The sequence below is a fragment of the Leptopilina heterotoma genome, unplaced genomic scaffold (assembly GCF_015476425.1).
Source record: "Leptopilina heterotoma isolate Lh14 unplaced genomic scaffold, ASM1547642v1 Lhet_22, whole genome shotgun sequence".
NCBI lineage: Eukaryota > Metazoa > Arthropoda > Insecta > Hymenoptera > Figitidae > Leptopilina > Leptopilina heterotoma.
Window position 1 is genome coordinate 881,689 of NW_025110937.1, and position 26,531 is coordinate 908,219.

The window sequence follows — 26,531 nt, forward strand, 5'->3', positions numbered from 1 at the left end:
GTTTTGCAAAAAAATTTACTATTTTTAAAAGTAATTGAATTCTTACGAAGAATGTTATTATTTATGAAAAGAATGGAATTCTCGTGAAAAATTTTACTAAAATTTTTGAAATTAGTAAACAACAATAATTAATTAGTAAATTTGTTGATAATTGAATTTTTTTAAAATTTGAATCTGAAATTATTCAAAAATTCATATTTGAAAATAAAAAAATTTGTAATTTGCATATAATAATAATAAATTGAATATCACGTTCTGCGCTCGTAAGATTTTGTAGTTTATAATAATTAATAAGAATATTATTGACTTAATATTGATGAGTAAAATTCGCAAATATTATCATAAAAATATTGGCGCAATGTTTGCAATATTACTATGAAATATTGGCGCAATATTGTTGCCATTTTATTTTGCTATTTGTATTTAAAAAAATATTGAGAAGGACAGTATTGAATTTAGTGATCAGGAAATTGTCCTTCATCCTAGCTAATGATACAATTGCAGGACGTGATCACGTTTCTGGTCACGAGGATGACATGGACATGTTCGATCTTCGACAGGGGTGGTCGATTCATACAAGTTTCATAAATCATGAATCTATTTCACTTCGATGAACGTTGTTTCGTGGATTATTCACTCAGTAAACACTACGTTAAATATTCTTTGAAAAAAAATTTGCAAAAAAAACAAAAAAAAATATTTATAGATTACATCAAAACTGAAATATAAAATAATTACAAAACTGTTGATTAATATTTGGCTATGAACTGTTCATTAGATTATTCACAGAATTGTTAAAAAATATTATAATTTATAAATTTATAAATTTTTCGATTGTGAGCAAAATTAACCTTCTTGCCATTTATCGGACAGCTATTAAATATAATATTGGGGCGAAATTCAAATTAAAGGAGTCATTCGTCCAGTGTATAAATTATACATTACACAAATAATTCTAAACTACAATTTGTAAATAATTATAAATTAATAAACTTAGTTTAGAAAATTAACAAGTTTAGAAAAAAGTTGACCGATTATTCCGAAAAGCAACCTCGAGATTAGAGTCTATATAATTAAACCTAGACCTAATTAAAACCATATAAATAATTGATACTAGAAAAGTGGAAATATAAAGAAAGAAGTAAGAAAAATCCGAAAAAAAATTTCTCAAAAAGGAAGTATTTCAAGCCGGAAGTACCGGCTTTCTATATTAATTTAAAGGAATCAAATATAGATCGCGAATCATCGATGAGTGTAAATGAGACCTGATTTTGCAAACTCCCCCATGGCGAGAAAGGCTCTTTCTCTTATTTAAAGTATATACTGAAATATTTTTTCCATTTTTTTTCCATAAAAGAGATCAATTTCCCGACTTCGTTGAAGCGTAATATACAATCTATTTTACTGATAATTTGCTATTTATAAAGAAAACAAAAGAAGTTGATTTTATGGATGCTCCAATTTCACGCAGAGTTACTACTGTGGCAAATAATGAGAGAATGTTATAACCGCACATCATGAGGAAGTATAGAAAGAGTAGACAATTGGTGTAAATTTCTTTTTCAACAAACGATACTTTACAACCCACAACCATATAAAGATATAAAACTGGATCATTGCGAAATTTCTTTCTCTCGTATTTACCACTCATATCAGTGTCTTGTCTCTGCTTTGTACAATACTCCAGTGTGCAGTAATTATGTGTAATTAAAAAAATTAAGTATTTTTAGCCTTGTATGTATTTGTTTAGTATTTTTTTTGCCTTGTTTAGTATTTTTAGTCTTGTTCTAAATGTTAAATATTGTTTGTTTATTTTTCTCTAAATTTCTGTTCTCCATTTGCTTACATTTCTTTGTATTTGTTTATATTTCCTTGTATTTGTTTTTCATCGTTTATTTTTATTTCTAAATTACTTTTCGCTCTCTTTTTGAATAAAAATGTTGACTAAAATTCATGCAAAAATGCAGAATAATTGTCTTCATTCTACAATGATTTCGTTTGTGAGAGAACTTTCATGCCATCTAGGCGACAATTTAACTATTTTGGCGCGAAATTCAAACAGAAGAATAGAAACGAAATATTCACAACGGGAGCAAAATTCATAGAGAGATTAATTAAATTAAACATTCGCAATATTTTTTTTTACCATTTACGTATAAATACAGTTTATTTTCAGAAAAATACTCCTCTCTTAATTAAATTTTAATTAAAAATTCACTCGCGGGAATAAAAGAAAGAATTCTTTCTCTAATAGAATGTGTGAACAGTTCTGTGATGCAAGCAACCGAGCGTCGTCCCTTGTGTCTGGTTTATTCGATTTTTAATTGACGTTTTGCAATTGTTACGAGAGAAAAAAAAGGTTTCTGCTTTTTTTTTATTCTTAGAGAGATCTCGCATCTGGACGCATAAATTCACTATCCTGAATCGTCTCCCCCCCCCCCCTCTTTCTCTCGATCTCTGAGCTTCTTTATAAGCCATGTTTCTTCAGTGTACTATTATATAGTATCGACCACAAAGTACCGTTTTAACAGGGCTCTATTATACGTGTTAATCGAAATTTTATTCATGCAAAGTATCATGAATCGTGTTCTGGTTAAAATTTAAGTTTGTCATATATTAAAAAAAATGCTTTCGTTAAAAAAAATTATTATATTTTATATGCGAAACCTGATCAAGATGTTATGTTCTTTTTCCCAAAAAATGCCTCCATTCAAATATGGACCGCATTTTTCCAAATGTCATATTGGCTATAATTTGGCGTTGATTCGTTATTATTTATTATAATTTTATTATTTTTCTAAATCTATATTTGTTAAAAATAACTAATTAAAAAATTAAGTAATTAAAAATAACTAAAAATAACTAAAATTAGTAAAAATTATTTACCTATTGATTTCTTTAATTTTACATCCGGATAGAAATTCTTTTTTAATTTGCCTAATAGGAGAAAATGGCTCGAATTTTTTTTTCATTCTATCCTTCAATTTGTAGAATTTCTCTTGTTATATTTTAATATTGACTTGTGTCACAAACTCGCAAAACATAAATGAAGTTGATAAGAAAGTTGTTGCGAACAATTTAATTAGTTATCGATATTTATTTACCCTGCGCGCTACGCCTGCGGTGAAAATTGATAAATAATTTATAGAAAAAGAAAGTAATGGTTAATAATAAAAAAAATTGTTTTTTCAGTCTGGGATAACTGCACTGCAAAGGGGAGCTGCGGAAGGTCATCAGGAAATCGTGGAACTTTTAATCAAACACTCGGCTGAAATTGGCCATCAAGACACTGTCGTAAGTAAATTAAGTCTATTTTTCAATCACTTTTCTCGAAAGTTTCGAGTCTTTTTTTAAAACCTTTGTCACTATTGCATTAGTTGCCAACTAAACTAAGTGCCATTGGTGTTATTTTCCAATTTTTTTGTTTTTTAGTTCGATTTCTGTATTACCGACAATTTTTTTTTTTTTTCTAAGGGACTTTTAGTAAATTTGCTTCAGAAACAATTTATATAAGAGAAAACAGTTTAGTAACATAATATAATGCTTATCGAAAAGAAGACCCTTAAGTCCCTTTTTTTAAAATTCCGGTTCTTTTGTTAAATAAGATGCCTTGAATTTTTTTTCACACGGATCTTCGGATTACCTCTAGAGATTATAAAGTTGTCGACTGAAATGAAGTTTCTCAAGTGCATAAAAAAAGATATCGCATAACAGTATATATAATTCAGGGGAATGTAAATTTTTTTAAAATTTTTGTTCTACTTTTTATAATTTTTCTTGAAAAAAGAAAAAAAAATTTCAATATTTCGTTGGGTAATGATATGTAATAAGAGTGAGGAAAAGTGCACGCGAGTTGAACACGCTACAAACGCATAAAAGGCATTTTTCGCATACTTTATGGTACCCTTTTTATTGGGTCAATGTGAAAAATATCTACCACAAGAAATGTGCGTGTCTTCTTTGTAAAAGTCGCTAATAGAATATTTGCAGAAAATAAATTACCATAAAGAAAAGAAATTAGTAGGTAAACATTTTTAGTAATCTTTATAGTTTTCTTTCAATTGTTTTTCCATTTTAATTTCGATTTTAATTATTTATTATAATGGAGAATATGTTTGACTCAAGTAGAAATTTATTATAACAAATGGAATTTATTATAACAAATGAAATTTATTATAATAAATAAAATTTATTTGAATCAAATAAAATTCATCATTAATGAAAAAATTCCTCTCCTCCACCTACTGTGTGACATTTTTAGAATAGAAAAAATTCCTCATCGCTCGTTAAATAAACTTCGTCACTAATAAACTTGAGTAAAATGACTTTCTAAATTTTTATGCGTTTTCTCCCGTTTTCTAAACTAGTGCCAGACTTATAATGCCCTTTTGAAAAATATAAATACTCGTCAACTGAAATTTGTCCAAACGAACTTGTTTGAAAGACGGCTGAAAGCCTGATTTACAAATTCCGCTTCATATGGAGTGTATCAAATGTGAACTTTCACTCAAACTGATTAGATTTCAAAAAAAAAATCGTGCATCGATGCCTTCGCAATTAAACCCAAGAAACTTTCGTCTTCACGAATACTATATGTATATATAAATACATTCAAGAAATACAAACTTTCTCTTTTCATATAAAAGAAACCCACTCGAGTGCATATTCGCACTGTAATTCAAATTTTAACTCTAGATATATATAAATGCTAATATCTCCTAACGAATAGTTTTTAATTGAAAACATTTCTTTTTAACTTCAATTTTTTTCTACAAAAAAAATTATTTTCCCATAATTAATGATTAATTTAGGATTAATAATCCTAAAACTAATTATTTGCTCTATTTAATCTAAACTAATCAAATACTCTATATTTATCATCCTAAATTAATTATTTATCCTAATTAGTCAATTATTCCTGCAATTAAGCAGAAATCGATATTCCATAGAACAATTAGAATTAATTTAAAAAATAAGACACATTTTCCCTTCTATATTAAAAGTAACAACGCAAAAGCCAGGATTTAACAAGGAATTGAAAGCTTATTGCATAGAATATCATCATGATGTTAAATTGTTAATCACCGTATCATTTTTGAAGCCATGCGAAGAAAATTGTTAAGAGTACACTCCATATGGATATGATATATAGTTGAAAAAAAGGCTTTTGGCAGATCATCAGAAACCGGTTTTTCTCATCAATACATTTACCAACTTTCAAGACTCTGTAATTTCCTCTCTCACATATGTGTACTGCAAAGACATTAGAGACGCAAAAAAAAAAAAAACAAAAACAAAAAGAAAAAATATCCCACAACATTAAGAAAATAAATTTTCACTTCCTCGGGAAAAATGTGAAAAATTCACCGACTTTTGATCAACAAATGATTATAAATTTAAAGAAATTTAGAGACAAAAGTTTGATGGTTTTTGGACGCATTGTATTATACTCTGATGAACGATATAGAAGAATACCTTCAATAGTGATTGATAATTATTAAGTTTAAGGCGATAATGCTGTATCAGATCATCCTCTCATTTAATGAGTCTGCGAGATGAAAATTGAAGACATTTTATACAGTGTCATCATTATTGGCTGAATATTCATAGTCACCATTAAGGAAGGTCTAATTGTTACTCATCTTGGCTATTAAAATCATTAAAAGAAAAGAAGATTATTGCCTATTTCAATAGGCAATAATGGTTCGTGTTTCTTTTTCTCAAGCAGAAAAAATTAATAATGAACAAGTGTTCTTTTCCATAATTGATAATAAATGAATAGAATGAGGAAAAAAATGGAATTTTCTTCCGCTTCACAACAAAGTATGTGATTATTTTATATCCCTTTTTTGGGTTTCTTTTGAGTTTTTTTCTTGTTTTATTACATTTAAGTTTTTTGCTCCTGCATATTCTTGTTTGTTTTTTCATCTTTATCAAGTTTTAACGATCATTTTGCATGGGAAAAATTTGTTGATGCTTGGGAATTGCGGATGAATAGTTTTCTATTAGGGAACATCATTAGGCATTTATAGTACAATCACTTTGGTTTAAAAAAACGGGTAGTACTGCTGTTTTTAATTTATTTTGTATTTTTATTAAAATAGTATAGATATATATAATATTAAAAATTTTTGTGAAAATAATTGAATTTTTGCTACTAAATTACGGACTTTAGGGATCTTTTTTTAAAAATAATCGGACCTTTATGGATTTGAAGCAAATTTACGGACCTTTATGGGATTTACGGACCTAGTTCGAGCCCTGATATCTCTAAGTTTACTGTAATATTGAAAAGTTTTTTATTTATAGAATAATTGCTCGAAAAGAATTTGAAAAATACGAGAAAAAAAATGATATGGTACAATTAAAGTGGTTTAAACTTTAAAATTAGGAGTAAGATGAAATCGTCGCTGCGGTTCTTTTGCCCGCACGTATATGAGAAGTATATCTCGTAATAATAAATTCATAAAAGTAAAAATTACCCAATGACCACACACGCCAAAGATGGGCTTTTAATGTCCATTACCACCGTCTCAAAAACGCACTATGTTGACGGGCAAGGTGAAAAAATGCAGCATCGCACGCGATAAGTATCGTCCAGGATATATTATGTGTAATGAAGAAGTGGAAGAAGAAGAAGGAGAAGAAGAAGATTAGCAGTGACGCAAATTTACTTTTCGTTTCATATTAACCGGGTCCCAACACAAAAATAAAAGGCATTTAAAAACCATTGCTTTTCTTCTGCCTGCTAATATAATAGATTTCATTCACGTACAACGTCCATAAAATGTTGTAAATGTGACAAATGAGTCGGGAGCTACTTTTTTTTTCTCTTCATCTTCTTTTCTTTCCTCTCCCATATTCAATACCGTACACTCCTAGAAATCTGTTTAAGTTTCTTTAGTTATTATTATTTAATCCCTATCTCGATATAGAAAAATTGCATGTCCATAGAGAGCAAGAATTTGTATTTTCTGTTTTTTTCCTCTCTTCATTTTGTACCAGCAATTGTCCTTTCTGAATGAACAATTATAGTTGGTTTTTATTTTTCGTTACTGAAATAGAGCTCTTAATACGATAGAGGATTACATACCAGAGAAGACAGTTGGATATATGTACCTTGTCGAATAAATAAATACCGCCGTCAGGCAAGAAACGCACACGACTCAAGCAGCAAATTCTGATGTTGTATTAAAGGAACTCCGACTAGTTTCTTTTTATTTGTTCGGTCACAACTTTCTTTGTGACAAATGAGGCGTTGTTTTCCTCTTTTCTTTCTTTTTTTTCTTTGCTCTTCACTTTAAACATTATTGCGCACCCTATGACACTTCACTCTGGTATGTTACCCGAGTGTATTGAAAGTTATTATCACTCACTTGGAGGAGGGAAAAAAAAGTTTTCAGAAAAATGTCACTTGTAGTCCACAAAGATCTTTTCTTAAAGTATTTAACAAACTCATCCTTAACAACAGTCACATTAATAATAACAAGAATTATTTTTCTACTTTTTTAAAATTAATTATACGAAGCCTTTAAATTTTGATATCATTTAATAAAACTAAAAATTATTATCTTTTTAGAGGAATTTGTATTTTCTCATACGATTTGTAAACGTATAGAAAACGATAGTATCTGGGTAAATTCTCTGGCATTGAATACGTAGTAATCCGTATGCATCTTTTGACATTTGCATTTTGAGAGAGAAAGAAGTTTTATGCAAGATGCGAAATAGCGAGATAGTGAGGCATCAGTCGATGGGATAAGATCATGAGTGTATCAAGACCCGGTGATCCCGGAGAAAACCCGTAGGGCACATGCTGATGTGTACTATCAACGCGGGTCGTAGAAAGAGTAGGAAACTGTTTTCAGAAAAAAAAAAAAAAACGGGGAAAGAAAATAAATGCGTTACGCTCTTTTGAATTCTTATTGGCCTTAAGGGCCTGTTATTCCGTTTTGTGTGCACGCGGTAAGAGCTAAAATCGTCTGGCATCATCTTTTTATCACCAAAAGTGGAACAATAGTCTCGCTTATCCTCTCTGCGCTTTTCTCCCTCCGGATAGATTTCAAATCTCTAAAATTGTAGCAATATTAATAATTTCCCCAATGCCCCTCGAATAATCTAAAAAAATGGGTAAAGTATTTTCGAAGAGCCTAAAAATAATCTTCATGTTTAATAGTTATGACAAATTTAATTTGTATATAGTTTTAAGTCAAATCTTCATAATTTTTCTTTTTTAGTTCGTAAAGTCCGTATTTTTAAATACTTTCACTGGTTCCATACCTAAGATATTAATAAGCTTAAATTAACACCCAAAAAAGTGTATTAAATCGAAAAAATTTGCAAATTCGCGAATATATCAATACTCTCTCCCAAAAAAAAAGATCATCCGGTACGACAATCACTATAAAGAGTGCAAAACCGTAAGTTGAAAATTGCCTATCGCGAGAGAGTATGTACAAGGCCTGAAATTACTAGATCGTAAAATTTAGCTTCGAGGTGAACCACACCAGCTGCCTATTATTGTCTGTTTGTGTATGTGTGTGTGTGTGTGTGTGTGCGGTATATAAAAGCTCTAAATTCACTTAAGACGTTACTGCGCTTCCTCAATCGTCAATATGCTGTACGTGCCAGATTTTATTATTACATATTGTTAACGCGAAATGCAAATTTTCAATGAGTTGCTTAGCGCGACGACCTACAAGAAACAAATTGTCGAGTGTATATATATAGAAAAAAAAACTTACCTGGAATTTCCTTCATAAAGCATCAATTAGGTTTAGTCTGTAATATCCTCCCATCGCCGGTGCATTTTGTACATCCGCAAATTGGAGTTTAAAAAGTCACCTGAAACAGAAATTAAAAATATTTTTTTAAATTTAATTTATAAGTAGAATTATTATTTAAATAATAATAGAATCTATTATTTAATTTATAATAGAAAATAAATAATATTTTACACATTACTAAAATAATGTAACAATAGAACAACAATAAGTAGATTTATAAAATGTTTTGGATAAACAAAACAAGTATATAATCTCCAATAGAAAATCTAGCTTCTGGAAACATTCTTTAGATATAAGAGATTTGATCCACACCTGCAGAGGAGGATATGTGATTTTTATCTTAAATTTCTCTCATCGTGACTTTAGACCAAGAGGCGAGTTTTGTAGACCAGAAGCATAATGGTATCATATCACCATATTATATATAATACCCTTCACATATTTCTAAAATTAATTATATATTTTTAATTCTTTGGCACTATTATCACAACAATTATTTTTAGCATAATTATGATTAATGCACCCAGAGAAAAATTTTATTTAAATTTTAAACCAAACCTAATTTATAATACTATTAGTAATTAATTAACCTTTAGAGGACCAAGGTGGCCACTAGTGCCCAGCATTTATTTTGACGAATCTTTTTATCGAATTGACTCTTTATTCATAATTTTTTTTAAAATAAAAAACTACTAAAATTTGTGCAAATTTACCGGCCCTTTAAAGGTTAATTATTATTTCTCATCATCGTTTTATTATTATTATTTAATTATTATTATAATTAGCATAATTAGTTTTAGCATAATTAGCATAACTAGTCCGAAAAGAATGAACCGTTCATTTACTACTATTTGAACTTTTTTTCTCAGACAAAATATCTTTTTTTTGTTTACTTACTTTATTTGTTTCATTCTTATAAAATATTAGTTAAAATGGAGAGAAAAATGTTGCGCGCACTTAAGAAAAGGAAATACGCATAGGCAATAAGGAAATACCATTAGCGTACAATATTAATTGAAATTTGCATTCGCGAAGTGAATTACTGGAGACTTGGCGTGTTTGGCGCACTTTATAAATGCTCGGAAAATATTTAACAATTATTGCATTTTCATACGCAATCTTTCACGCACTGCGGTTTATTTATAATTTATGTTGGATAAAAATCGCATTCAGATTCAGAGTGTGAGAGCACGTATTTTTAAATTATAATTCACTACAATTATGTTAATTAAAAAAAAACCAGCTGAGTAAAAAAATAAAAAATTCACTAAAATTTTAAAAACTTTAGTTAAAAAATCAAAACAACCGAAACATCATAAATACAATTGGTTAAAAAAATTAATAAAATTATTATTATTATTATAAATATTCACTAAAAAGTAAAAACTCGGTTCAGAAAATAAAAAACTAAGTTAAAAAAGGAGAAATTCAGTAAATATTTGTAAAAATTGGGTAGAAAATAAAAAATTAGGTTAAAGATGGAAAAGAAACATAGATATATTGTACAAAAAAAAGAAATAGCTAAAGAAAATAAATTAACAACTTAGAATTTATCCTGATGATTTAATATAACTTTGACATAAAATTACAACCTCTGAATAAATAAAATTTCACTTATTTAAATTTATAACTCGCTTTCTTATATTTAATATATGTCTTATGATCGGAATGTTTAAAATGAGAGGCTACGGGTATGGAAAAGAGGATAGTCACGACATTCGACACATCAAAATGGATTCGAAGAATACAGAGAGAAAGGATAATAAGGGCTAGAAGGTACATTGTTATAGCTTCGTTACCATTTTCCTGAGGTCAATATTGTCACACGAGTCAAAAATTTTCAATTCGAAAATTAGATAAGAATTTACGATAATATTCTACCTATTATAACACTGTTGATATAAATAATGCCGAATAAATAATAAATACCATATTTATTATTTATATATTAAATACCTTTAAAGAAGAATTCTATTTTTATTCTATTTAAATTGTTTTATTATTATTCTATTTTATTTTATTCTACAATTTTACATAATTACAAAAAATTGTTTCTTTCACTTTGACATAGTAAATTTTCAATTTACGCTTTAATTAACTTTCTCAAGTCCTTTATTTTTACTGCTGTACACTTTTGCATTTCATTAACAAAGTTACACTCATCCGTTATGGCTTTGGCTGTAAATAAAAATTTATTTCTTTTAAGAAAAATTAAATAAATTTAATAAAATAAATTTTAAATATAAATAAATTAGATGTTAATGAAAATCGGGATGAAAATTAATTTCTTTTCGTAATGAAATTTTTTTTTTATAGAATTAATTTTGAAATCTTACATTGTTCAGCGCACTCTTGTCTTGCTTGTACAACCTTATCAGTATTGTCTTTGAAATACTTCACTGAATTTTCTCTCACTTTGTCCCAATTCATTTTATTACCCGCTTCAAGCTGAAAAATATTTGTTTTTTGTTTAAAATATTTATTTTTATTTCTCTTCATCTTACAATATAAGTAAAATTAAATTTATAAAGCTTTGGCATTACTTACTTCACCTTTCTTTTTCATCAGACACGCGCCTAAGCATCGTAGTTCGGGTATATTGGTAGCTTTTTTACGACCCTCCGCAAGCTTATCTAAAACAAATTTTATTTAAAAGTAAAGTTTTGCTAATATTTTCCAGTAGATTCATGCTATAGCACTGCTTGGATTGGCTTAAAATTGGTGAATTCTGAGAAATGGAGCGCAAGCGCAGGAGTGGGGGCAATGAGAGCGAGAGAGAAGCTTCGGGACTTCTCTCTCGCACTCACTGCCCCCACTCCTGCGCTTGCGCTCCGTTTCTCAGAATTCTCGAATTTTAAACCGCTCGGCTCTCAAATTGTCAATGTATATTCGCTCCATATTTATTTCGCACAACGTACGCATATTAAACTATGCAATGTAATAAAAATACAAAACAATAATAATAATAAGGTAATTAAGCAGAATCTTTACTTTTTCCAATTTTTAAGATAAACGGTTAATTCTTTTTGGAATGGTATTCATTTAACTAATTATGATAATTGAAATAATAACTGATAATAATAAAATTAAAATAATAATTAAATAATAATAAATAATAAAATGTTGATAATAAGTAGTATTTAATTAATTACCAATAATGATAAAAAAAATATTAGTAGTAGTTCTGGAAGTAATACTTATGCTAATAGTAATTAAAAATACAAAAAATACTAATAATAAAAAATGGTAGAATATAAAATACTAATAGTAATGAGAAATACAAATATTAAAAAATAGTAATAGTAAAAAAATACTAATAATAAACATAGTAACAATATAAAATACTAATAGTAATAAAAAATACAAATAATACAAAATAGTAACAATAAAAATCATAATAATAATAAGCGATATTTTATGTACCTTCTGGTATTCCAAGTTCCTTCACACATTCTCGAAACTGTGCCTTACTGCCATATGCACTGCTAATCTACATACAAAAAAATTAAATTAAGAAAAGTAATAAAATACCTAATTATTATTTAAAAATTAAAAAATTTAATTACACTTCTATAGAAATGTTTACAAATTATTTAATTAAGAAATATTCGATTGTATAGTTTAAAGAATATACTTACCATTTGAAACAGCACAACTACCGCGAAACATAGCATAAACTTCATGATTTATGATAAAAAAGAAACAAAACTTTTTCTTCACTTTAAATATTTCTAGTTGACAGATGAAACTCTCAGAAATGAATAAATAAATCGTTTCTGCTCCCTTTTTTTATATACCTTGAAAGAATTTTTTTTCTTCAAAAATAATTACTAAAATTTGAAAAGAATCATATTTTTATAGCAGGATATGAGATACAGTCATAATTTTTGCTATTTTTTTTCTTGCAATTCTTGCTGTGTTTTTTTTAAATTGGTCACTTATTTTCTAGTATATGACTTTTTCAAGTTCGCATAGCCAAAAAAAAAGACAATGGTAGTAATAATAATGAAACACGTTGTAAAAATATAATTTAATGAAAGTAATTATTTACATAATGTCACGTAGATGGTTACGTATTTCTTAAAAAAAATTTAAGAGATAGAGAGAGAGGGAGAAAATTATTTTTGATAAATTGTGAAGAAAAAATGTCGGTGAAGTTCACAAAGTTTTGTAATTGATGCTCAATAAAAAAAAAAATTTCTACGCGAAACGGAAATTTTTATTTTTATTAACAAAAAAATTTATAGGAAAAAAATTGTGAAAAGACAAAGAAAAAAAATTGAAACGAAATATAAAGAATTAAAACTAACTAAAAAATCGAATAGAAGTAAAAAAAATTGAGACAAATTAAAAATTGAGTATGGAAATAAAAAAAAAATTTTAAATGAAATAAAAAAATTAAAACGAACTAAAAATTAAAAAATTAATTATTAATTAATTATTAATTTACGAAACAAAAAGAATAATTAAAATCGAAAGAAAAAGAAAAAAATTGTTTGTCAAATAAAATGATAGGAAAGAAACATATAGTCCAGGAAGCGATTTATGTTTTATCGAGAGGTCATTGATCGTGGCAAGGGAACTCGTGCGTACTACGTTTATGCAAGTTTTATAAACGCTATGCGATAATGTAAAGCCATTGCATTAGTGTGAAAGAGTTTCTTTAATCGATGACATTCAACCTTCTTCCCACCAGTTTGAATGACGATTTACACAAACACACACACACACACACAAACACATTCGTTCGACGTAATATGTAAAACATATTTCAACTGTGACAAATTAAAGTTATTAAACCACTATTTTTTCGTGAATAAATTCCCTACGCGAATAAAATCTTCTAATAACCATACATATATATTCAGTCCATTTAATTAAGTGCAAATTTAAAATCATATAATTATCCCCCTGTGCACTTGAAATTTATGCGTCAACATTAAATTTCATAATTTATCAATAAATAATTTAGAAAAGTATAATAATTCCTTACAGTATATAGAGAATATTTCGATTTCATTATTGAAATTTTATTACTGACTTGTATTATTAATAAGAGAGATAATAAATATTAATATAATAACAAATATAACAAATATTAAGACAATAAATCATAAAATTACTATATAAATAAAAAAATTAGCAAAAGTAATAAAAAAATACTAATAAAAAACATTCAAACTAAAACAAATAAAATAAATAATGATAAATAATAATACCTAATAATAATAATAATAATAATAATAATAATAATAAATAAAAATTAAAATAAAAATTAAAATAAAATCTCATGTGATTATAATGTAAAAATTTAATTAAGAGCAATTGAATAAATAAAATAATATCATTAAAATAGTGTAAATGTTAAGTACGAGAAGTAATTAATTAGAAAAAAAATAAAAGAGAAAAGAAAAAAAAATTTGTCAGAAGTGGGATTCGAACCCACGCCCTCAAAGAGGACCAGAATGCCCGATCAACCGCTCTTCGAACGGTAAGGTGAAACCTTGAGTCTGGCGCCTTAGACCGCTCGGCCATCCTGACATTGGAGAATTTTCCCAAAATTCTCAATGCAATTTTTCATGAATTGATTAAATTCTTAAAGATTCGCAAATTCAATGGAAATTTAATAAAGTAGGATAAATTACATTTAATAAATATGTAAATAAAATTTTTTTGCAAATGAATATTGCGTCGTTGAGACAAATTTAGCTGTAGAAGGAGGGCAATGCGTCTGACCATGCTCGACTTTTTCTACTAATCTCGCCTCGTTTGACGTCTTCAACTACTTTAATGTGAGAATTTTGCTATTCTTTCTATATATAGAAATTCAAATTATTCCCTTAACGAAAATAAAAAATTATAAACAATGTCTGACCGAGACTGACTTGTACTACTTATTTTAAATTTAAATTCACAGAATATACGTACATTTCGACTAATTTTTAGCAATATTATAAACAAATCGACGTCTGACTAAAACTGATTTTTACTACTGACATGAAAAAAATTATAAACAATGTCTGATCGTAACTGACTTAAACTACTGATTTAAATTAAAAAATAGTCAAAATAAATTTTGACTGCTTTGTATCACTAATGTAAACAAATACACCTACCGTCTGACCAAATCTGGTTTTTACTACTGAATTTTAGTTAATTTTACCACTAGTTCAAAAAATAATAAATGTCTGACCAAAATTGACTCATACTACTGATTTTAAATTCATTTTAATTTTAATTGCAATTTTGTCACTAATAATATAAACGAATACAACTAACGTCTGACCAAGGATGGTTTTTACTGCTAAAGCAAAAACAATTATTAACGGTGTCTGACCAAAATTGACTTGTACTACTGATTCTAAATATAAAATAGTCAAAATAAATTTTTAATTGGTTTCTATTACTAATATAAACAAATAAAACTGATATGTGACCAAAGATTGTTTTTACTACTGAATTTTACTACTTGGTTCATAAAATAATAAATAATGTCTGACCGAACTTGACTTGTACTACTGATTTTAAAAATACATCTATAAACAATTTTAATTGGATTTTGTCACTAATATTATAAACAAATACAAGTGACGTCTGACTAAAGCTGGTTTTTACTACTGACGCAAAAACAAATTATGAATAATGTCTGGCCAAAAATGACTTGTACTACTTATTTATAAATAAAAAAATAGTCAAAAAAATTTTTGATTGGTTTCTATCACTAATATAAACAAATAAAACCGAAGTCTGACTAAATCAGGTTTTTACTACTGACAAAAAATTATTAGCAATGTCTGACCTAAAATTTACTTGTACTACTGATTTTAACTTAACCTTTATTAAATTTTATCCTGTAAATTTTGCCTTTTAGATAAACAAATACAACGAAAGTCTCACCAAAGTTATATTTTACTACTTTTTTATTTTTTTTTACTAAATTTTACTACTATTTCAAAAAGAATAATTATTAATAATTAAATTAAAATTAAATTAATATAATAATAATTTAATATGACATAAATATAATAAATTTTGACTTATTCACTAATTTAAAAAAAAAATACAATGAACGTATGATTAAAATTAAAACTAGTTTTTACTACTGGCAGAAAAAAAACTACGAACAATGTCTGACCGAAATTGACTTGTACTACTGATTTTTAATATTTTGATTTACTTTTGTCACTAATATAAATAGATTACAATTGATGACTGATTAAAACAAGTTTCTACTACTAACACAAAAAAATATGAACAATGTCTGACCAAAACTCACTTATACTACTATAACGCTAAAAAGATAAATACGTAACTAAGAAAAATGAAAAAAAATCAACTACTCATTGAAGCTTAAAATTATTTTAAATCTGTCTGAAACTAATTAGTTTTACATTGAGAAAAGTTTGTCACTAATTTAAATTATTTATTTACTAATTTTAATTAGTAAAAATTGTTAAAAATTTAAATTTAGAAATTCAGATTTAGAAATCGGAATGAATTACATAAAAATAACTAATTATTAGTAAAATCATGGCAGACTTTTTCCTCCAGCAATTAGTTAAAAGTAGCTAATTATTACTAGATAATTATAGTAATTAATTAGAGTAGTTAATAATAAATAAATAATAATAAGTAAAAAGTACCTAATTATTACTAGATAATTAGTATTTAATTAGAGTAATTAATTAGTATTTAATAATTATTTAGTAATTAATTAGTAATTAATAATTGAATTAGTTACCAAAATTTGAGTTATTTTTACATAACCTAAAAGTGAATTTAACTAACAATTAGTTACTGTTAATTATTTCATTAGCAAAATATTACTATTTCAATCAGTGGCAAATATTTTACTATCAAATTAATTATTTTCAACTAATTCAAATTTAGAGAGTATATTTAATTATTAATTCAAACCTTTGGTTTCTCAGTGTAAATAAATACAAATAAATAAGAAAATAAAATAAAAGCAAATAAATAATAAAATAAATACAAATAAACAGAAAAATTATAAAATTAAATTCCATAATCGAATCAATTATTTACACTGAAGGTATGCATATAATATAGAAAAAAGCTGCTTTGAAAAATTTGAAAAAAAAGAATTAACGAAGGACGAAAGCGGATGTAGCACTCGAAACTTGAATATTCGTGAAGGCAAGAAGGCATTTTGAACAACCGGGTAGGTGAATTATCGTGTTCCAACTTGGCGGACAAGGGATTCGGTTCTTTCAGTCTTATATACCCGGGTTTCTTATCTTATACCACCGTCAGTAAGAAGACCATAAAATGGAAGAGAAAGAGAAATAAATGAAGAATAACAAGAAGAAACACACAAAAGATTTTGTACGTGTATATATGCAAGTAAAAAAAGAAAATAAAAAAGAAGAGAGAAGAGACTAAATCTCTCATATAACTGCGATGAAAAAGAAACGTAAACCAACAAATTTCTCCTTTTGTCAAGGGTCATTTTTTCATTTTTTAAATTATTTTCTTTTTTACAAAAAGAAAACAATACTTTTTCCGATACAATAATAATTTTGGTACCGAATAATTTTTGTTTCGTTACCAAAATAATTTAATTTGGTACCAAATGGATCTAAATTTGGAACCGAATTGATTCAATCTGGTACCAAATTGAACCAATGTAATACAAAATTAATCCACTCTGGTACCAAATTGAACCGCATTTTTCTATCAACTTGATCCAATGTTATACCAAATTGATCCAATCTGGTAACAAATTTTTTGCTACCGTCCTTCATGTCTTCAAGAAGACAGTGAAAAGAAAAGAAAATTCTCAAGAAAGGAAGTCGCTCCAACGGTTATTATAATTATAATATTTAAATTGTCATTTTAAATGCACATAAAGGAGGACAATCTTTCTGAAAAGGGATGCGAGGTGGGTACCACCATTGATATTCATTTCTGGAGACAAGTCGCGCCACATTTTCAAATCGAAAACGACACTTAACCACCCACAATTCTGCATATATATATATATATACATGACAACAAAATTGCTTTCGTATTTCACGCGTGGGTGTGAAAAACCTATTGGTTTTGAGATTCGTTCCGGAATTTATATATATATATATATATATATATATATATATATATATATATGATGATGATTACTACAATACTCGAAAAATATTTACCAAAAAAATTTATTCTTATCCGCTTAAGAATTTTTTTTTACCAAATATAATTTATTCCTTATATCCGATAACAAAATCAGGACCTCTAACATTTTTTTATACGCGTTATTATAGTCTGACTGAATATGGACATTAAAAAACTGATTTTATATTCTTGTCCCCATGTAGAAGCAGGGGAATCAGTTAAAAAATGAATAAATTTAACCTTCTGCTTCTGGAATTAGTGGAAATATACTTATTTTTAGTAAAAATAATGACTGACTATTATTTTTTTCTATATAAAATTAATCAGTAGGAATATAACTATTTGAATCGTCGAATGACTCCTCTTTTTACTTCAACTACTTTTTACCTCTTTTTTCTGATACAAATTTTTGAGAAAAAATTTTTTGGAAATTTTTTGGCTTAGTTATTTTTGTTAATTATTAACTTAAAGTTAAATTTCTTACTCTCTAAATTTGAATTAGTGACTGACACAGCATTCGGTTTGTTTCTTTTTATAAAAAACGTTCTTTGAATAAAAGTTTGTCAATTTTTATTCAAAGAATGTTTTTTATTAAAAGAAATTCGGTTTGTTTCTGTAAATATTTTAAAAAACGTTCTTTGTATGAAAATTAACATTCGGTTTGTTTCTTTCATTAAAAAACGTTCTTTGTATAAAAATTAACATTCGGTTATCGTTTCTTCTATTAAAAACCGTCCTCTAAATAAAAATTGACACTCTGTTTATTTCTCCACTTTTTATATTCAGTTTTAACAATGTGAATGATTATTCTTGTTGAGAGGTTGAAGCAAAGGAGTGGATTTTGTCTTTTAAAGAAAAGGAGAAAGAGAGTTAAAAGGATATATACGAAATAACAACTCGGCATATACTATATCTCGTTGTTTGTAAAAATAGGATATACTGGTATCTCATCGACCCACCGGTTCGTTGAGATCGTTTGAGAGAATATACAATAAGAAGATGAAAAAAAAATAGGAATGATGATGAGAAACAAGAAGCAGTAGTAATACCAACTCGCCTATGGAAATTTGCAATTGAATCCTCCTGCACGAAGGGATCAATTTAAGAAGTTCCGTGACAAGCAACATAACCGAATAAGATGTATCCATTGGAAAACTCTTCCAGCGACAAATTTCACCATTCTGACTTTCAATATCGAAACAAATCTTTTTTAAAATTTGATTTTGAAACTCTTTCTTCTTTTTCTTTCTGTAAAAAAAACGTTAAAATGAAACTTAAACAGTTTTTTTTAACCTTTTTTTGGTGGTTTGAACGAAAATTAGTTTTAAAGAAAAAACGAATAGTAGGAATAGTAATAAGTAACTATTAAGTAATAGTAAGTATGAAATGTATGAAATGTATGAATAGTAAAATTTTATGAAGTCGGAAGAGTGCGTGAAGAGATACACCTTATAAAGACACCTCGATATTGCGCCTGAGGTCAAACTTTATTGTTTTATATGCGATATCAATAGCCAGCAACTGTTGTTACGCGCTCAGTGGATGAAGAGAGTGAGAGAGAACCGGTTTTATTTCATCTAAAGGTCTTATTACTATACGAGAGACTATTTTTCCATGCTATTCAATAAAATTAATAACCGAGCCGCTATAAAATCGTGTTAGTTCTCATTATGTTGATTGCCCTTTATGTAAATCGAGAGAAGGAACAAAAGAAAACGGGCGAGCGCCATGTAATCATTAGTCGGAAGTCGGTGACTTAATTAGGAAGACATTACGATTAATATAAACCACATAAGTCATATTTATTCAACTGATATATTTGAAATATTTTAAAACTATAATTTATTACCTAATTGCCACCCAAAACATTAAAAGAACATTAAAGAGAATTTGGGAAAAAGATTTGTATATGAAATGTTTGGACATTTCAATGTTCAAACATTTCATAAACAAATCTTTTTCCCAAATTCTCTTATATCAACACATTTGTGTTCGATATTAATGTGTTTTATATATAAATAAATGTGTTTATAACGGGAAGGACAAGTCATTAGATTGCGGCTATACGGTTGACGATATTTACCGCAGCATCAAGTAATACACAAACGATATAGCGTTGACCATACGGAGTAAAACGTGCTAAAAGTCCACTTAGTGGTTTATACAGCATGCGATGTGAATGCTTCTTTGTACTTCGTTTTAGCACGTATCTCTCATTTTGCAACAAGAAAACTTTACTTTACTATGTGTGTGTCTGCAATCCTTATTCTTTTCGCCAGCAGCCGCTGCTTTCTGCAAAAGATGCAAGCAATACACTGGAAAGTGTTACTGGAAATAGATGTTTAATAGCTGATCTGCCCCGCCTCTATTCATGTTGCCGCCAATGCCATAAGAAGGAAATGCCTTCGCTTTAAAATCACTAACCAAGTTCCGCTTTTTTTCATACAAAATGAGAATGTAAAAAGAAATTAATCTGACAATTTTTCAATTGGAATTGTGAAATGCTGATATTTTTATTTTACATACTACAGAATAGGAATAAAAAAACGAAATGAAGATCGTTGGCAATCGGAATTTTAATGAAGTGGACACGTGCCTAAGGTCAACCATAACGATATGCTAATGCTAATAATATTTTTATTTTTTTGACCTGGGATCCGAAAATTGGTGAGGTGTTGCTTATTGTCACATTAAAGTATTCGATTACTTTATACTTGCGGCTAAAGAGCCCGTGTCATGGCTAACGGTATTTACGATCCGAATCGTACCATAAATTCTTGGTCGAATGTCAAAGACGAGAAAAAAAAGAATTCACGATTTTTCATAAATCAACTATTATAGTTATTCGTGTATCGTTAGTGAATTTTGTCATATAAAATTTTTAATCTCAAAATTACGGAAGGGAGCCTTTCTTTCCTTCTTGACAGTTTTGGAAATAATTAGAAGATAATAAGAAAATAAAGTATAGATGCATTTTATATTCTAAATTATGGTTAGTTTTTTACCGGCGACTATATATTTATCGTCTACAAAGTCAAGTACCTTACGGCATAAAATATCGTTCCGTTCCGTCTCATAAGTTCATGGACTTTATGGAAGTTGAACGATTTTCCGCGCTCCCTTAGAGCTATTTTAATGGCGCCCCTTTGCCATTTAGACCTCGACGAAGAAACATCCGGAACCATAGTTTGCGGGACATTGTATAAACTCCTCGAGACAGAGACTCTCACTTTGCAAAGCGAATGCTCTAATGCGTAGGCGATACTTAAGAGAGCAATTATTGTGGAATTGCAATGAGCCGAGCGCCCTTTAATGATGATTTTAATTACAACAACAACAGTAGCGTTAAAATAACTATGACAGAAAATCACTTACTCGGGATTAGTTTCAAAATCGCACAAGTGGATCACTTCCAATATCGCAGGTGACACTAATTTTTAAAAAAAACCATCTATCAGGGGACAAACTGGGTCATTTCTGAGTCCCCCTTGTCTAGGAGTGGCATTTATCAATCGGTATTCAATTATATTAGGGACATAACAGTAAAAATGGTATGTGTTCTTACTTGTGTCATGTTGAGTGGATGGAGAATGGATCCGCATATCAAGTTGGCAGTCGATGAAGCCGATCTCGTTAGATGAACATTACCACCACCATCCGTCAAAGTGTACTTCCTTGAAGGCAAAATAGACTCCGATGCGGACAACTCGGTACTTGCAGTCAGTGCCGTTCGCAGGGAACGTTATCCGGTAGCTTGGCACTCGGCGTCCTGTCATGACTTGCATTTCGAACCTGACAGTGACACAGTTATTTTAAAAAAAGAACCCCTTTCTTCAATAGAATAAATCCCGCATATCGCACTTTTATTTTATTTCCATTCCGTTTTGCACCTTTTCCCCAACTTTCGAATTTTGAAGCTCTAGAAAATTGAGTCAGAAACCAAAGCTAATGAATAAATTCGAAATTCGACGAGGTCCTAACGAAGAAAGAACATACCTTGGGGAATTTCAATCCTCTTGATTAGCGAACTTCTGAAGGGCGTTCCTACTTAGTTCCTTGGTCTTTTTCTACTTTTCTCGTCTCCTTTTTGTTTTCTCGTTGTCTTTTTTCTTTTTCTTCTTCTTCTTCGTTTTCTCTTCTTCTAGTAGCATTCTCGTTCCTAAAGCCACGCGTATTTCGCTTGACGCGCTTGGACATCCGATACCATTAGCTTCCATCTAGTTCGTTATACGCCGCTTCTTCCTTTGGGACGGGTGTCATCTCGTGGAAGAGTCGCGCCTTTAACAGAAGTTCCGTCGACTTTCAAAGCCACACAGAGCTGACAAGAAATTCTTCCATGAAATCGCGTTGCTAATAGGTTAGGCGACAATTCTTCATACACCGCGCCTGAAAATAATCCAACGAACAATCAAACAAGTTGAAGTGCATGAAAATTATCTCGTTAAATTTGTCATTCCTTTCATTCGCCGCATGATTGGATAAATAACGCAATCAATCATTTCAAAGAATTCCGTAATTGCAAATTTCTTCTCAATAACGATAAATTCTTAAAATTATATTCTTGAAATTCTATTCTTAAAATTCTATTTTTAAAAAAAATTTTCCCTTTGAAAATTAGTAGCTATTTGTTAAATGAATGTCATTTTAATTTAAGGTTCTCTGGACAAAACAAAAAATGTTCAAATACGAATTCTTCTTTCCGTTTTTACGCTGACATGTGAATGTACCTTTAGGTTTATTGTTACTAGACTTCTAGGGACTTTTGGTTTGAAGCGAAAGGCGCATGCGCGGCCTATCAGCTGACGCGTCTATAGACACTTCAGGCGCGTCAGAAAACAGTTTGCTCGCTCCTCACACGGAGACAATCAGTTAAGTTTCAAAAGTTTAGATGAACTTTAGTTCATTTTAGTTATAATAGTGTTGTTCAGTGAAAAAAATGGTTTTTAATAAAGATAAATCGTAAAACTGAAAAAAAAACCTTCTCCACTTGGTCTAGTGGAGAATTTTACCTTACCGAACATAACCCCTTTTAATTTCACAACTCAATCTCTATTAACGGAACAAAAGTTTTGCCCCATTTCCCTTTTTCAATTCCCCGACAAAAATTTCACTTTCCCACACGTATTCAGACGGTAAAAAACTAAAATTCAAAGAATGTAATTAAAATTGAAATTAAACATTTTCGCCGCGAGAAAAAGTGAAATGGCTATTAAAGAGTCTCAAAAATAGAAGAGAGATATTTTAAAACTGAGACTCAAATGGTAAGGGGAAGTTTTGTTTTATGGTCTTGACATTACGCGGGTTGACTGTGTAAACGACGAGAGAAAATACCCGCACGATCGACTGCGGTTTCTTGTCAACTTTGTATTGCCTGACTTTTACTCTCTTCCCTATTCTCCACTAATGTATTCTCATTAGTAAAGTATTGTTTCCGTAAAATAAAAAGAAAAGAAAAATCCCTCGCTACTATTAAGTTCAGTTATTTTAATTACATTCCTAAATTGCCCGGAATGTAAAAGTCTTTATTTTCTCAATTTTCTCTACAAGATCCTAATAATCGAAAAAAATTATATTTTTAAAAATTAACACTTTTCTATTACATATTAGATATCATTTCCTGCGTATTTAAATTTAGTCGCGGTTTCGTAAAATTATAGAGATTCAAAAAGAAGGAGAATAATTATGCAATGAGATACCATTTACTAGGCATAATTTTCCGATAATTCATTCACATCCTAGGGCTGGAAAATAAATGAGAACTTGTTTCATCGGGGCGAGAACATTACGTATATATAATCGCCACCGATTTCTTTTCATCCATAAAAAACCAGCTACCGTTCTTTTAAGAGAAAAAATTTTATTTTCGTCCACTCAAATCAAGTCTAACTTGTTCTATTTAATTTCCAAAAAAAGAAACCAAAAAAATGTAAAAACTAATTATAATTATATCCACAAATTGTAAACATGGGGGAAATTATAATTAGAAGGGAAATTACAAGCTTGTAATGAATTTTAAAGTCTCTTTTGAACGTATAGGAAAAAAATTGTATAAGTCCGCCTCGCGCACTACACCTCAACCCCTTTTACAATTTTATCGTTTATGATCTGCACAAGGCAATTCTCAATCCACTTCTCGCACGAGAAATTACCCTCTCACTTTACGATTCCCAAGTATATGTTTATTATTTAATCACTTAATATCTAGTCCTAAATTGAATCGCTTTATGATTTTACACAGTTGCTTGCATTTCTTGAATGTCATTTAATTGCTACAATGAACCATAATTTAAACCCGTGGATATGCAGGGATCATTAGAGCGCAAGAAATTCTCTCGTTATAAAATGTATAATTGAATTTGTTCAGCGAGACTTTGTTTTCAAGTTTGTAAAAAAATTATATTCTCTGAGACGAGAATTTAAAACTTATTTTATTTATTTGTTATAAAGTAATAAAAAGAAAATATTAATATTGTAATAAAATCTCTCACCTGAGTTGCAACATTTTTTCCGTCACGGCGCCACTGTAGCTGAAAACAATCCAAAGAAGAAAATATCGTCATTAATTTTCTAGTTTTTCTATTTCTATGATAAAAAATCTAATAATCCGGTGGTCAAAATAATAAAAAAAATAAATAAAAAAAATATTCTAATAAAATAGTAAAATATTATAAGACCGCAAGAGACGTAAAGAAAAATATGTAGCGCATCAAGAAGTAAATTCTATTCTGGTAGTAAAATACTATTTAGAATAAAATCAAAAAAAAAAATAAATAAAAATAAAAAAATTCGGAAAATTTTCCGAAAAATATAAATAGAGTGATAAATAAAGTTTATGGCGCGGAGAGAGAGAACTAGTTATGCAGAAGTTGCATTTACACACTGACGGCGAACAAAATCGCAACGTGAAACGTATTGGAAGGGTGTGAACCAGACTTGAAGGGACCATAACCCAAGTCAGGGTCCCGGTTCAAGGTTTGTACTATAACATTCCTTATACTTGGCTGTTCTCTCGCAAAACTTACAGCTGATATGTTTCTCCCTTTGGAACACAAATAAAAAAAAAAGAAAGAAAGCGCCGAACGATCATAAAAAAGTTAATTTTTCACAGCCTCCTTCTAAATTATTTTTTTTAATTTTACTGTCAAAATTTGAAAAAAACAGCCCACCTGACAAAAGAATATTCGAAGCAGTTAAAAAAGGGGTAATAAAATATAAAAAAAGAAATAAAAATAGAAAAAGAAATAAAATAAATAGAAAAACAATAAAATGAGTAGAAAAAGTATTATAAAAACAAATTAAATTAAACTCTGAAGAATATTTTTTGCTTTTTCTTAGTAATAAAAAGGTTTTTTAGGGATAAAAGCGGTGGTTTAATTTCTCCACTTGAGAACGCCAAGGTCACCACCAGATGGCAGTAAAAATTCCAGGAAGGAACTGAACTGCCATCTACCGGTGACCTTGACGTTCGCAGGTGGAGTAATTTTAATTTTTACGATTAAAGAAGTTTAGAAAATACCTGCAAGACCGTAAAAGTAATTTTTTCTCATTTTCAAACTCAATACAAAAATTGTTGTCGATAGTCCGTTATAAATTCTTCAGCAACTCGCCTCGAGTTCACATACATCATCTTCTTTATCGTCTTCGAACGAAAAGGATTAATTTTGCCGGAACACAAGGAACTAAAAATCCGACAAGATGAGCTAAAACAGAAAAAAATAGAAAAAATATTAAGAAGAAGAATAATAAAAAATAATGAGAAAATAGAAATAAAGAAACCAAATAATTGTAATCATATAGAATAATTGTTAAGAAATAAAAATCTAGTTCCCCTTTTGACCTGCGAGACTTACATTACGAACGATAGAAATCTAGTGTTATATTGTTTGAAAATTTTTTTTTTTTTTTTTTGAAAAAAGTCGGAAATTCAAATGATATTCTTTAGCACCATCGCAGACCATTGTGTTTATCATTGCAACATGCACAGCTTCTCCGGTTTCTTTGAGTAAACGTTCCCTCTTTTCACATCTAAGTATCATCCATCTGCAATTGTATAGATATTACTTGTACCTTCGCAGCTTCTTATTGTTTGCTTATTCCACATTTGATCACGTGACTCAAGATTTGTACAAATATCCATTTTTTTTTCTTCGAGAACTTTTATTTTCATTATTTTCATCATTTTTAGTTTCACTTTTACTTAAACAGATTGAAAACGCACATTTACTCCAATCAATCCAAAAAAGTAATAATTATGACAATTCTCAGTTAAATCCAATAACTGAAGTATAATCGAATTAAAATTCGAATAAATAATATTATTATAATCATATTATTATTAATAATCGAATATTAATAATAATAGTCGAATATTATTAATAATAACGGGAAAAAATAATCGACGAATAATATTGAATATAGTATTAATAACAATTGAATAATAACCGAATATTATTAACAATCGAATAATAATAGTCAACGATTAATAATATCGAATAGTATTAATAACAATTGACTAATAATCAAATATTATTAACAATCGAATAATAATAATCAAATAATAATAATAATCGACGAATAATATTTATAACAATTGACTAATAATAATCGAAGATTAATAGT

At 28.6% G+C, this 26,531-nt stretch overlaps 2 protein-coding genes, 1 long non-coding RNA gene and 1 other non-coding gene across 8 annotated transcripts in view; 1 reads left to right on the forward strand and 3 right to left on the reverse strand.

Moving 5' to 3' along the window:
* LOC122502057 overlaps nt 1-26,529 on the reverse strand; it is a 34,269-nt gene extending 7,740 nt beyond the window's left edge. The window contains exons 1-5 of one of the 2 annotated variants that reach the window (XR_006301602.1): nt 25,429-26,529; nt 24,401-24,439; nt 21,909-22,298; nt 21,478-21,704; nt 8,745-8,844 (exon numbers count right to left, since the gene is read on the reverse strand). This is a non-coding gene — a long non-coding RNA (uncharacterized LOC122502057). Of the gene's footprint in view, nt 1-8,744; nt 8,845-21,477; nt 21,832-21,908; nt 22,299-24,400; nt 24,440-25,428 lie in introns of both variants that reach the window. The other variant, XR_006301603.1, reaches the window with a different exon arrangement.
* Nucleotides 1-26,531, forward strand: part of LOC122502045 (ankyrin repeat domain-containing protein 6) — a 208,774-nt gene that overhangs the window by 154,885 nt on the left and 27,358 nt on the right. For all 4 annotated transcript variants that reach the window (XM_043611913.1, XM_043611914.1, XM_043611915.1 and 1 more), the window contains one exon: nt 3,193-3,294. In XM_043611913.1, coding sequence (XP_043467848.1) covers nt 3,193-3,294 — 102 coding nt within the window. The remainder of the gene's footprint in view (nt 1-3,192; nt 3,295-26,531) is intronic.
* LOC122502055 lies at nt 10,769-12,558 on the reverse strand. Its single transcript, XM_043611925.1, has 5 exons — nt 12,425-12,558; nt 12,210-12,276; nt 11,334-11,419; nt 11,123-11,234; nt 10,769-10,964 (listed from the first exon to the last, which is right to left on the reverse strand). Exons 1-5 carry the CDS (start codon nt 12,467-12,469, stop codon nt 10,870-10,872), a joined length of 405 nt encoding a protein of 134 aa, XP_043467860.1. The 5' UTR covers nt 12,470-12,558; the 3' UTR covers nt 10,769-10,869.
* Trnal-caa lies at nt 14,208-14,327 on the reverse strand. Its single transcript has 2 exons — nt 14,290-14,327; nt 14,208-14,252 (listed from the first exon to the last, which is right to left on the reverse strand). It is a non-coding gene; the product is annotated as a tRNA-Leu (tRNA).